We start from the raw sequence: 13,102 nt of genomic DNA, 5'->3' as shown, positions 1-13,102 counted from the left end.
ATCAAAAATTAAGATATTTTCTTTTTTACCAAAATCTTGGTAAGTAATCATATCCGAGGCATGATGTGAGATATAAAAGGATGACTGGTTGTTGCGCTTCATTTGGGACTGCACAGCACCTTTATCCTTCGTATCCTATTTATTAGAGGTTGGAGAATTGTTTTCAAATAAAATAGGCTACATTTCTTTACTAGATATGTGTGTTGCATATATATATATATATATATATATATATATATATATATATATATATATATATATATATATATATATATATATATGTGTGTGTGTGTGTGTGTGTGTGTGTGTGTGTGTGTGTGTGTGTGTGTGTGTGTGTGTGTACTACCCTACTTTCAGGCCAGCTTGTTGGGATCTGATCACTTACGAAAGATCAGAAATCACTTTCGAAGTTTAAATGTTTTTTACTGTACGTATAGGTTAAAAACAGTCTATAAAGACCTGTAGTCTATAATTCTTATACTTATTTCTATATTTGTTACATAAAAAAAGATATGGGTTTGCGCTTTTTTCCTTATAATCTGGTAAAGATCCTATCTTACTCATGGGCAACAACCCAAAAGCCTGACGGCTATAGTCCAATCAGATGCATCCAGGACGAAGAGGTGTGGCACTATGTAATTAATAAAAAGCTTCCCAGGATCGGCGTTTGCGAAAAGGTTTCTGATCACAAGCTACGTGAAAACCTTTACCCTGTCAAAATGGTCGAGTGGACAGATGCTGAGCGCAAGGCCATCGTAAGCCTGTGGGGAAAGATCGATGTGGACGAAATCGGTCCCCAGGCCCTCAGCAGGTAACCTGCAGCTCATTGCAATTTAGAAACACATTAATGTATTGTGTGACTTTCTCCTCCTATAATCTTAAAACCGAACTGAAACCAATGCATCTGCACGTATGTTTGTCTTTTTAGATTAAAGTGCATATTTCTTTAAAAAAAAATATGTGCATTAAAATTGTTATTTTTTCTCTCTCTTGTCTTATTCCAGGCTTCTGATTGTGTACCCCTGGGGTCAGAGATACTTCAAAGCCTTTGGAGACCTGTCCACCAATGCTGCCATTCTGGGAAACCCCAAAGTGGCACAGCACGGAAGGACCGTGATGGGTGGTCTGGAGAATGCTGTGAAGAACTTGGACAACATCAAGCAGACCTACGCCAAACTGAGCACTATGCACTCTGAGAAGCTCCACGTGGATCCCGATAACTTCAGGGTATGTCCCCACCAGCACCCAGAAACATTTATCACTATTAGATCAGAAGTAATTCGTTAATTATTTTGTGCAACTCTCTCACTTTAGGTGCTCGCTGAATGCATCAGCCTGTGTGTGGCCGCTAAGTTTGGTCCCAGCGTCTTCACCCCTGAGGTCCAGGAAGCCTGGCAGAAGTTTTTGTCCGTGGTCGTTAATGCCCTGGGTAGACAGTACCACTAAATCTCTGGAGTGCCAGTTCATCAAAGATGTGCAACAGTCATAAAAGTGATTGTAAAATCATATCTCTTTAACTCTGTTGCCATATGCACTAATAAAAATAAAATTAAAACAAACTCAAACCAAACTCATTCTCTGTGCGATCATTTAAGGTGTTCTTATACCCGACAATACAACACTATGAACCGTTTAGTGTCATTTTAATTTAGACTGTCTTCAAAAACAACATTAATGACTTCTTAATTAAGAAATATGCCCCGACTCATTCATTATTTACGTTTCTTTGTCCTTAGTTTTTGTTTAAGTTTTGTGAACGAAGACTAATTTCAGCGAAGCTTGAGAAAATCTTATCTATCAATATGGTCGAGTGGACAGGTGCTGAGCTCAGCGCTATCGCGTCCCTGTGGGCAGTGGCGGTCCTAGCCTGTTTGGCGCCTCGGGCGAGCACTCCCTCTGCCGCCCCCCCACACACACACACACACACACACACACGCACACATAAAACATATTAAGGATTGTACATTAACATAAAACTGTTGTCGAAATTCACCAGAGAAACACATACACACACACACACACACACACACATGAAGAGAGGGAGAGTATGCATTGTATGCAAACGGCTACCAAACAGCCATCATAATTTGTCATACGATGAGAACAGGACAAATCAACAATGACTAATTAATATTATATTATTGGATATATTGTTTGGAGTTTAGTCTGTTACTGTTACTATTTTTACAATTTCTTCTCGGAGCAACTGTAACCCACATAATTTTCTTAGGGATTAATAAAGTATTCTGATTCTGATTGTTTTAAGATGACCTGCCATTATCCAATGACACATCTGCTTACCTGTATCTTTTGCTCGTTCCTCCTTCTCTTCTTTTCTATTTTTTCTAAACTGAGCACCTGATGGCTTTGAACTTTTCTTGTCCATCATCCATTGGTTTTAATTTTGCACTCCAGTATGAACACAAATCCCCCAACTCGAGGATCACCACAACATAACCTAATAGACCTACACCTTATTTCACAGATTCACTTTGTCTAAGGTGCATTTCTGGGATTTCACACAACCCAGGATTCAAATCATGAATACATAATGGGCTTGGATTTACATCATTATGAACCCCTTTCCACGGGTTGTGTGTGAGACATTAAATCATCAAAATATAAAATATAAATTTTAAATTGTTATTGATCCCATTACCCCGAGTCTTTAGATGTATATTTATTTTCTTACTGTTCTTATATTTATTGTTTGTTTACTTGCACTGCTGTACAGAGCCCCGCAGGGGACATGGGAGAAAAAAAAATTAAGACGGACTTTTGCGAGATCTCGCAAAAGTTTTGCAAGATCTCGCAAAACAAACTCGGGATCTCGCAAACCTTTTGCAAGATCTCGCAAAACAAACTCGGGATCTCGCAAAACTTTTGCAAGATCTCGCAAAACAAACTCGGGATCTCGCAAAACTTTTGCAAAATCTCGCAAAACAAACTCGGGATCTCGCAAAACTTTTGCGAGATCTCGCAAAAATTGAATTCCAACAATGGCGGCAGCTACTTAGTTGTAATATTACTATTTCTGGGTCACAAAATACACTTTTAAGATATTTTGAGGCGTGAATGTAGTTGTGTAAACGTCAGATACCTGCTCGGTTTATAAGACATCACATATTTGCAAAAGTGCTCCGACGTTTTCAGAGATCTGACACCCACTAGCTCGAAGCTAAAGGGAGGTCGAGACCTACTACAGCCGGGAGGAACACCGCTTTCGCTGCACATCGTGCCTCGACCTCCTGGTCGGCTTCGAGCTGGCGGCCCCCGAAGAATGCAGCTAAAACTTTTTCTCCCATGTCCCCTGCGGGGGTCCGTATGATTCCGCCCCCCACCATGATGCCGCCCCTGGGAAACCGCCCGTGTTGCCCATATCAAAAACCGCTACTGCCTGTGGGGAAAGATTTATGGGGCTGAAATTGGCGCCCAGGCCCTGAGCAGGTGAGTTATGTTAGATGACGATTTAGCGACGCTTTATTGGTATCTCCAAATTAATTATTCTTGTTTTTACATGCCTTGTTATTTACTGCATGATAACAGGATATTTCTTTGGTTTGTTTTTGTTTTGTTTTTATTAATCTGGCACAGAAAACAACTTAATGCAATCGAAATAAAAGAAAAAGTAAATTTGAGACTCTTTATTTCAGGCTTTTCATTGCGTATCAGTGGACTCAGAGACACTTCCAACTCTTTGGCAACCTGTCCACCAATGCTACCATTATGTGAAGCCCCAAACTAGCCAAGCACGGAAGGACCGTGATGGTGGGTGTGGAAAATGCTGTGAATAACATGGACAACATTAAGCAGACCCATAGCTGGACTTGCCATCGGGCATACCGGGTATTTGCCCGGTGAGCCGATGGTGATTTTTCGTTTTTATGGGCCGATGGGGGTTTTTTTTCTCGTTTTTTTCGTTAACGGTATAAACACTGAAAGGTGGTGGATGGGCCAGATGCTGGGAGATGTGTAAAAATAACTCAGTTGTTTGGTGGTGGCTATTGCGGAGCTTCCACAGATCCAGTAACACAAGTGGTGGAGGCCAGCAGATGCAACACGCTGGCAGGTGGATGACGGAAAGGCAGAAGGAGCAGAGACCCGAGGTGGTGAACTGAACTTCAGGTAAGAAGTTATGACCTGCAGTCTATCTGGGTCAGATATAAACCAAGTTCAGTTTATTTTCCTTGTGCTGACTTTTTACAGTCAGTCACAATAACTCGTACTGCATACTAGCTAGCATGACGGAGTTTCTATGCTGCTGGGCGGGTGCTATGATGTTACTGATGTTGAACTTGTTTTATTTTATTTTATTTATAAGGTTAGTTATTGGAGTTTCCAACCATCCCGTAAAAAACGGAATGGTCTCCTATTCAGAGAAAATATTGCGGGTTTAGTATTGAGGTGAAAAGGAACACAGTTTGTCCCGGACTTCAGCTACAATGAAAAAGACACAAAGCTGGATTTATTCTGTCTTTGCTGCACAGCTGCCTCTTCTTCTCTCATTCTCTCCCCCTCCCTCTCCTGTTTCTACTTCAATCATGAAACTGATCAATGATCAGCTGATCGGCTTTTCTCTCTTGTTTGTTTATCGCCCACTTTGCACCAGAAAGAAGAAACCAGCGGATGTCGGGTTAAAAAACAGCAGCACGTTTAAGCTTGATCAGCTGTTGTTAGAATTTATTTAATATTACTTTCTAGTATCAGCTGATGTTTGCTGGAGCCACAGCTGTAAAAGCTGCTGGTCATGATATCGGTTTGGTTATCTGGTGAGAGGGAAACATGAAGATGAAACCAGGAGATGTCCTTACTGAATCATCAGAGCTGAACAGGTGGTGGTGTCACGCTGGGGGCCGCAGTGCTGTGGAGGGTGAGAAAGGAGGATCCAATGGCAGACAATGGTGGAGGTGCAATGGGTTTTATTTACAGTGCAAATAAACAGAAAGTGAGGGCAGGACAGAACATAAACCTAAACTGGGTGAAACTAACAAACAAACCTGGAACATAAGGTCAGCGGGAGAAACTCGGAGATAGCAGATGAGGACGGCAGAACAGAGAGACGTAGAGAAACATAGGGAATGAACACAGACGACGCGACGAGGAGCACAGGCAGGCACGCACTATAAATACATACACCAGGTAATGGCACACAGGAGGGGACACAGCTGGAACTAATGGGCATAACGAGACACAGACCTACAAAGTAAAACAGGAAACACACAGACTGTTTTACAACACCAAACTCGGGGACCTGTACAGAGCACAGAGGGAGACACAGGTAGGGAAAATAAACACTACAACCAAACCCCAACAACCAATACAAGATCAGAATAAACTAGAAAATAATAATCACAAACTCAAAGCGCTGGGTCACCGACCAGGACCATGACAGATGGAGAAACAGGTTCACCTTTTAGGTGACATGAATGAGTTGAAGGGAAGTTATGAACTGTTTCTGAGAGACAAATAACACCAGAATCCTTTTTTTATGTAGCTGACAGCTGGTAACTGTGCAGGGACGGGTCTAGCAAAGTTTTACCAAGGGGGGCCATGTAGGGCATTAACAGGGAAAGGGGGGCACAAAGAAATAGTTTTCTTTCTTATTCTCATTTAAAATGTCTCGCTCTTAACAAGTAATTATCTGAATCTTACAACAAACGTTTTCATCTGATGTAAAATGTATAGAAATCCATTGTTGTACATAGTAATTTTTTTTAGGGTCCCAACATAATTTCTTCACAAGTAACTACTGTATATGATGCCAGTATTTTCCCATATTTTCTAGATTCTGTACCAGTACTGTGTGTAAAATGCCATCAAAAAGTCAATTAAGTTTTATTCTTTCTCACCTGTCTTTCTGTCTCCTTTCACTTTTTAAAGGTTGCCATGTTAGAAAAAATATTTTGCCCTGCCAAATGAAAATATATCTAAATCTGTCATAAGTAATCAGTAATGATCATGTCTCACCTCTAGTCTTCTCTGTCTTAATTTCAGGTTTTCACCATGTGTTGTAGATAGTTCAGGAGGTTAACTCGACCAAGCAGTCTACTTTCGGGTACTGTTTAGAATACCAGAATAGGGAGGATGGTGTAGGTTTAAGTTTATTAGACTGTTACATATATACCAACAAGACAGTGTACATCACTGTGACAACAGCGTTTGTTTTCATTCAAAGGCTTTATGGTTTTTCCTATAATACCTGGTGGGCCGGTCTCTAGTCAAAATGCCCGGGCTGATTTTTTGTCCCAGTCCAGCCCTGGGCAGGCCTACGCCAAAACTGAGTGTTATGCACTCTGAGTAGCTCCGTGTTGATCCTGACAACTTCAGGGTACAGTGGGGCAAAAAAGTATTTAGTCAGCCACCGATTGTGCAAGTTCCCCCACTTAAAATGATGACAGAGGTCAGTAATTTGCACCAGAGGTACACTTCAACTGTGAGAGACAGAATGTGAAAAAAAATCCATGAATTCACATGGTAGGATTTGTAAAGAATTTATTCGTAAATCAGGGTGGAAAATAAGTATTTGGTCAATAACAAAAATACAACTCAATACTTTGTAACATAACCTTTGTTGGCAATAACAGAGGTCAAACGTTTACTATAGGTCTTTACCAGGTTTGCACACACAGTAGCTGGTATTTTGGCCCATTCCTCCATGCAGATCTTCTCAAGAGCAGTGATGTTTTGGGGCTGTCGCCGAGCAACACGGACTTTCAACTCCGGCCACAGATTTTCTATGGGGTTGAGGTCTGGAGACTGGCTAGGCCACTCCAGGACTTTCAAATGCTTCTTACGGAGCCACTCCTTTGTTGCCCGGGCGGTGTGTTTTGGATCATTGTCATGTTGGAAGACCCAGCCTCGTTTCATCTTCAAAGTTCTCACTGATGGAAGGAGGTTTTGGCTCAAAATCTCACGATACTTGGCCCCATTCATTCTGTCCTTAACACGGATCAGTCATCCTGTCCCCTTGGCAGAAAAACAGCCCCATAGCATGATGTTTCCACCCCCATGCTTCACAGTAGGTATGGTGTTCTTGGGATGCAACTCAGTATTCTTCTTCCTCCAAACACGACGAGTTGAGTTTATACCAAAAAGTTCTACTTTGGTTTCATCTGACCACATGACATTCTCCTAATCCTCTGCTGTATCATCCATGTGCTCTCTGGCAAACTTCAGACGGGCCTGGACATGCACTGGCTTCAGCAGCGGAACACGTCTGGCACTGCGGGATTTGATTCCCTGCCGTTGTAGTGTGTTACTGATGGTGACCTTTGTTACTTTGGTCCCAGCTCTCTGCAGGTCATTCACCAGGTCCCCCCGTGTGGTTCTGGGATCTTTGCTCACCGTTCTCATGATCATTTTGACCCCACGGGATGAGATCTTGCGTGGAGCCCCAGATCGAGGGAGATTATCAGTGGTCTTGTATGTCTTCCATTTTCAGATGATTGCTCCCACAGTTGATTTTTTCACACCAAGCTGCTTGCCTATTGTAGATTCACTCTTCCCAGTCTGGTGCAGGTCTACAATTCTTTTCCTGGTGTCCTTCGAAAGCTCTTTGGTCTTGGCCATGGCGGAGTTTGGAGTCTGACTGGTTGAGGCTGTGGACAGGTGTCTTTTATACAGATGATGAGGTCAAACAGATGCCATTCATACAGGTAACGAGTGGGGGACAGAAAAGCTTCTTACAGAAGACGTTACAGGTCTGTGAGAGCCAGGGATTTTCCTTGTTTGAGGTGACCAAATACTTATTTTCCACCCTGATTTACGAATAAATTCTTTACAAATCCTACCATGTGAATTCATGGATTTTTTTTTTCACATTCTGTCTCTCACAGTTGAAGTGTACCTCTGGTGCAAATTACTGACCTCTGTCATCATTTTAAGTGGGGGAACTTGCACAATCGGTGGCTGACCAAATACTTTTTTGCCCCACTGTATGTGATCTGAGACTTTTTCCAACAGTGATAATGATGAAGCATGCCATTATTATTGTTTTCCTTTCATTTTAGGTGCTTTCTGAAATTGTCGCTTTTTGTGTGGCCTCCAAGTTTGGACCTCAAGTCTTCGCCCCTGATGTCTAGATGACCTGGCAGACATTCCTCGCTGTGGTCGTCTCTGCCCTGGGCAAACAGTACCACTGAACTTGTGGAATTATAGTTCACATTCATAACCAAATAATTTACAGCAGTGTTTCCGTTTAGCGCTTCGAAGCTGATGCATGTAACAAATAAAATTCCAGTTAAATGAAATTCTCTTCGTGTGATCATTTTTAATTGCATTTTGTTTTTCTACTCAAGCCTTCCAAGAGCAGATTTTTACAAGTGATTGTGCAGTTATACTGAAAATGTTCATGCTAGTAATAATAATAATAGTAATATTAATAAGGGTGGTGTCATTTCTTTTTAACTCAGCCAATAAGTTGTAGTTAGAATTATCCATGTTGTATTATCTGAACTTAAAACCTCCTAAGCTCATTCTTAAACAGGCGTCTATATTTTACTTCTTATCTTTGCAAAGGGTGACGCTGCCGGTTTCTATTTTGTCCGTTTCAAAATGAACACAACTGTATGTTCATTTCTGATTGAATTTTCTCTTTTCCTATGCTCCCACACCCTCTTCTGTCACTACAATATTATTATTTTAATTTCTTAACACACCCCTGCAATTATGTCAAAAGTGAAAAGTGTAGGGATGCAGACAAAGAAGAAAGGACCAGCTTCCAGTGTTTATTATATTTATTAACGGAGCCCTGCCATTTTAAGAGGTTTTATTGACATTACTGTAGATTACAGGCTTCATAGGGGCTCCGGAGTTGCCGGATTTTAGCGGTATTTCTCGGACAGAGCGAGAGCCAAGTTCTGGAGGAACTTGTCAACGGAGAGGTGGACTTCGGGAGTGAAGTCTCCGGGGAAGAACATGCCCATGCACAAGATGATGTTGTGAGCAAGGACCTGTGAGGCAAAAAAACACATGCATATGTTAGGTCGAAAAGTCTATATTGCCTCTTGACTAATGGTAATCTCTGTCTACAACGTGATCATTGTTGCGTGGATGTTGCTGTGTGAGCTTACCCTGAAGTTGGCAGGGTCCACTCTGAGCTTGAAAGCGTGGAGCTCGCTGAGGGCAGACAGACCTCCAGTAAGGTCGTCAATCTTTGACACAGCGTCTCCAATGGCCGCCATGATGGTGGCACCATGCTTTTTCACCTGCGCAGAGCTTGGACTCAGATCGGACCAGTGAGAAAAGTAGATCTTGGTCTGGGGATAAGCAGTCAGCATCCTGTAAAATATATATTCAAATGAGGGAAATATGAATAAGCACTTACTAATTAATTAAAACTATGAATGAATAAAGAATGAAAAGAAAAGGGCAAAATACAACCTCCCCAGAGCCTCTCCTCCAATCTCAGCAGTCTTCGGGGCCACTTTGACCCAGAAGTTCCTCACCACGGCCTTGTCCTTTCCAGAGAGACTCATGTCTGCGTTTTCTTCAGTTGTCTTCTGAATTGAAAGAAAATGTGTTGACTATTTGTCACTATCATTTTTATATAACACCAAAATGGACCACACCCAGCATCACATTTAAACCACACCTCTGCGATAAAGAAAAAAATCCAGAAGTTTCCGAGGTATTTCTTGAGATAAAAGTTAACGCCCCTCCTTGTTTTTAAGATATGACTTATTTTGTTGGGGGGAAAAAACGAATATATTTATCCATTAAAGAAATTATTAAATAGCAAGAGGTTGTTGAAAAAGCAATGTGATATTTTATAAAATAATGTCCAAAATGTAAAATATGAAACAAGTGGCAAATAATCTCTCGCTGCCAAACGCTCGTTTGGTCTCAACAGAGAATTGGAGAATTAGATGACAACATAAGCACTCACAGAATGACACCACATAATCAAAAATTAAGATATTTTCTTTTTTACCAAAATCTTGGTAAGTAATCATATCCGAGGCATGATGTGAGATATAAAAGGATGACTGGTTGTTGCGCTTCATTTGGGACTGCACAGCACCTTTATCCTTCGTATCCTATTTATTAGAGGTTGGAGAATTGTTTTCAAATAAAATAGGCTACATTTCTTTACTAGAGATGTGTGTTGCATATATATATATACATCAGAAACGGGTATTTACCCTACTTTCAGGCCAACTTGTTGGGATCTGATCATTACGAAAGATCAGAAATCACTTTCGAGGTTTAAATGTTTTTTACTGTACGTATAGGTTAAAAACAGTCTATAAAGACCTGTAGTCTATAATTCTTATACTTATTTCTATATTTGTTACATAAAAAAAATATGTGTTTGCGCTTTTTTCCTTATAATCTGGTAAAGATCCTATCTTACTCTTGGGCAACAACCCAAAAACCTGACGGCTATAGTCCAATCAGATGCATCCAGGACGAAGAGGTGTGGCACTATGTAATTAATAAAAAGCTCCCGAGGATCGGCGTTTGCGAAAAGGTTTCTGATCACAAGCTACGTGAAAACCTTTATGCTGTCAAAATGGTCGAGTGGACAGATGCTGAGCGCAAAGCCATCATAGGCCTGTGGGGAAAGATTGATGTGGGGGAAATCGGTCCCCAGGCCCTCAGCAGGTAACCTGCAGCTCATTGCAATTTAGAAACACATTTATGTATTGTGTGACTTTCTCTTCCTATAATCTTAAAACCGAACTGAAACCAATGCATCTGCACGTATGTTTGTCTTTTTAGATTAAAATGCATATTAAAAAATTAAAAATATTTAAAAATATGCATTAAAGTTGTTGTTTTTTTTTCTCTCTCTTGTCTTATTCCAGGCTTCTGATTGTGTACCCCTGGGGTCAGAGATACTTCAAAGCCTTTGGAGACCTGTCCACCAATGCTGCCATTCTGGGAAACCCCAAAGTGGCACAGCACGGAAAGACCGTGATGGGTGGTCTGGAAAATGCTGTGAAGAACTTGGACAACATCAAGCAGACCTACGCCAAACTGAGCACTATGCACTCTGAGAAGCTCCACGTGGATCCCGATAACTTCAGGGTATGTCCCCACCAGCACCCAGAAACATTTATCACTATTAGATCAGAAGTAATTCGTTAATTATTTTGTGCAACTCTCTCACTTTAGGTGCTCGCTGAATGCATCAGCCTGTGTGTGGCCGCTAAGTTTGGTGCCAGCGTCTTCACCCCTGAGGTCCAGGAAGCCTGGCAGAAGTTTTTGTCCGTGGTCGTTAATGCCCTGGGTAGACAGTACCACTAAATCTCTGGAGTGCCAGTTCATCAAAGATGTGCAACAGTCATAAAAGTGATTGTAAAATCACATCTCTTTAACTCTGTTGCCATATGCACTAATAAAAATAAAATAAAAAACAAAAAAACTCAAATTAAACTCATTCTCTGTGCGATCATTTCAGGTGTTCTTATACCCGACAATTCAACACTAAGAATCATTTTGTGTCAGTTTAATTTTGTCTTCAAAAACAACATTAATGACTTTTTAATTAAGAAATATGCCCCGACTCATTCATTATTTACATTTCTTTGTCCTCATTAGAAAGTGTTTTAAAGATATTTAATATTATATAACGGATTGCCATCTCCTCTGATTCTCAACCAGTATTCATTCTACTATATCGATTGCGACTATGGATATAATTAGTGTAGACTTTTTATTTTATTTTAGACTCTTTGGGTACCACTGAGTTTTCTGAAGTGTCAGTTCACATTTACAAACAAAAAGATGTGCAGCAGTCTTCCGGTTTCCGACATGTTCCTGCTTTGAAACTGTTGCATAGAAAAATGAAATGCAATAAACTGGCTGCAACCTGTTGTGGCGTGATCACCTGGAAAAGGACCGGGGTGGTGAGAATAAGGTGTGTGCCCTTGTGAGTCAGCAAATTGTATATTTGTTGTGAGTTATTTACAGTAATTTATTTCTTATCTTTGCCAGCGGAGAACGGTTATTCTGGCTTCTTTAAAAATGTACAGTTTTATATAAAAGGGAGTGGTTTTCTAAAATTAATGATAACAGTGTGTCACATATCGTGAGGGCGCGGTTGAAAGTTTTGGAACTGATACACACCGGGTGCCCGGGTCTTTTAGTACTTTATGACAGAAGATCTTACAAAAATATTCATGCATATCCCCTTATTATTTTTGAACAAACAAAGTTACCACTGTTAAAATGTGCTTTATTTCTGCAGGCGGCAACCGGGGATTATAGTGCAGCTCTAAATGCATGCAAGTGAATAAACAGAGTTCCTATACACACGTGATATTCAAAATGGAGAATTAAGAGAGTGCAATCCATCCATCCAGCCATCCATCCATCATCTTCATCTGGATCTAAAGTCAAAGCTCCCACAGTCGCCCAAATGCGTCATCTAGTGGATAAAATTTGACATTGACGAGCTTGTTTTATAGAGTTAAGATAAACTAAAATTAGAGCGGATTACAATTACTGTGCAAAACGGGGGAAAAGGTTATTTGTGTTTCGTTGTCAGACATATTCCGATCCATACAGAGATTTAAAAAGAATCTCCCCCAGTTTAAATCTTAACTCAAAACCCATCTGTTCAAATCTGCATATTCACTGTGAACCCACTGTTTGTTAATTTTATCTTGTGCTTTTGTTTTATTGTTCTTCATTTTGTCATTTTTCCATTATGTGTTTTATCTAATTGTAAAGTGTCCTTGGCTGCATGTCTTGAAAGGCGCTTTATAAATTTAAAAAAAGTTATTATTATTATTATTATTATTATTATTATTATTATTATTATTATTATTAAAAGAAAAGAAAAAAAAAGAAAGAAAAGAAAAATGGAAAATAGGTTTTAGAAACAATTTAGTTCCCGGATATCTCGTTTGGACTTTTACCATTTCATCGTCATCCTTTTCCTACTGGTCCACAGTCACCAGATCCCAATCCAACAGAGTAGCTTTGGGATGCAGTGGAAAGAGAGATTCACAACATAAAATTTTACACACCTACTGTGTGATGTTGTCATGGAAATGCAAAAATCTTTGAGGAACGTTTCCAGCACATTGTTGAATTTATGCCATGAAGAATTAATGCAGTTATGAAGGTAAAAGGAAGTCCAACTTAGTACTAG

The 13,102-nt window shown here is 40.3% G+C and overlaps 3 protein-coding genes and 1 long non-coding RNA gene across 4 annotated transcripts; 3 read left to right on the top strand and 1 right to left on the bottom strand.

The window, feature by feature from the left end:
• Window positions 1-654: 654 nt before the first annotated feature.
• LOC146519817 (hemoglobin subunit beta-A-like) lies at window positions 655-1,570 on the top strand. Its single transcript, XM_085157932.1, has 3 exons — window positions 655-811; window positions 1,005-1,227; window positions 1,315-1,570. Exons 1-3 carry the CDS (start codon window positions 720-722, stop codon window positions 1,444-1,446), a joined length of 447 nt encoding a protein of 148 aa, XP_085014058.1. The 5' UTR covers window positions 655-719; the 3' UTR covers window positions 1,447-1,570.
• Window positions 1,571-6,260: 4,690 nt separating this feature from the next.
• LOC146519816 (uncharacterized) lies at window positions 6,261-8,249 on the top strand. Its single transcript, XR_014873863.1, has 2 exons — window positions 6,261-6,328; window positions 8,010-8,249. It is a non-coding gene; the product is annotated as an uncharacterized LOC146519816 (long non-coding RNA).
• Window positions 8,250-8,717: 468 nt separating this feature from the next.
• Window positions 8,718-9,523, bottom strand: LOC146519815 (hemoglobin subunit alpha-A-like). Its single transcript, XM_085157946.1, has 3 exons — window positions 9,382-9,523; window positions 9,072-9,279; window positions 8,718-8,951 (listed from the first exon to the last, which is right to left on the bottom strand). The coding sequence occupies exons 1-3, from the start codon at window positions 9,474-9,476 to the stop codon at window positions 8,823-8,825; spliced, it is 432 nt and encodes a 143-aa protein (XP_085014072.1). The 5' UTR covers window positions 9,477-9,523; the 3' UTR covers window positions 8,718-8,822.
• A 924-nt stretch (window positions 9,524-10,447) lies between these two features.
• LOC146519814 (hemoglobin subunit beta-A) lies at window positions 10,448-11,379 on the top strand. The gene is made up of 3 exons (XM_085157929.1): window positions 10,448-10,605; window positions 10,809-11,031; window positions 11,119-11,379. The coding sequence occupies exons 1-3, from the start codon at window positions 10,514-10,516 to the stop codon at window positions 11,248-11,250; spliced, it is 447 nt and encodes a 148-aa protein (XP_085014055.1). The 5' UTR covers window positions 10,448-10,513; the 3' UTR covers window positions 11,251-11,379.
• Window positions 11,380-13,102: the final 1,723 nt, after the last annotated feature.

The sequence above is a fragment of the Neolamprologus multifasciatus genome, chromosome 4 (genome assembly GCF_963576455.1).
Source record: "Neolamprologus multifasciatus chromosome 4, fNeoMul1.2, whole genome shotgun sequence".
In the NCBI taxonomy this organism is placed as follows: domain Eukaryota; kingdom Metazoa; phylum Chordata; class Actinopteri; order Cichliformes; family Cichlidae; genus Neolamprologus; species Neolamprologus multifasciatus.
This window is presented reverse-complemented; position numbering and strand designations above follow the sequence as displayed.

Coding starts and splice junctions, on each gene's coding strand:
- LOC146519815 (XM_085157946.1), bottom strand. CDS start 9,476: ATGAGTCTCTCTGGAAAGGACAAGGCCGTGGTGAGGAACTTCTGGGTC. Junction 9,280..9,381: donor GGAGGAGAGGCTCTGGGGAG/GTTGTATTTTGC, acceptor TATATTTTACAG/GATGCTGACTGCTTATCCCC. Junction 8,952..9,071: donor TGGACCCTGCCAACTTCAGG/GTAAGCTCACAC, acceptor TTTGCCTCACAG/GTCCTTGCTCACAACATCAT.
- LOC146519817 (XM_085157932.1), top strand. CDS start 720: ATGGTCGAGTGGACAGATGCTGAGCGCAAGGCCATCGTAAGCCTGTGG. Junction 812..1,004: donor GGTCCCCAGGCCCTCAGCAG/GTAACCTGCAGC, acceptor GTCTTATTCCAG/GCTTCTGATTGTGTACCCCT. Junction 1,228..1,314: donor TGGATCCCGATAACTTCAGG/GTATGTCCCCAC, acceptor CTCTCACTTTAG/GTGCTCGCTGAATGCATCAG.
- LOC146519814 (XM_085157929.1), top strand. CDS start 10,514: ATGGTCGAGTGGACAGATGCTGAGCGCAAAGCCATCATAGGCCTGTGG. Junction 10,606..10,808: donor GGTCCCCAGGCCCTCAGCAG/GTAACCTGCAGC, acceptor GTCTTATTCCAG/GCTTCTGATTGTGTACCCCT. Junction 11,032..11,118: donor TGGATCCCGATAACTTCAGG/GTATGTCCCCAC, acceptor CTCTCACTTTAG/GTGCTCGCTGAATGCATCAG.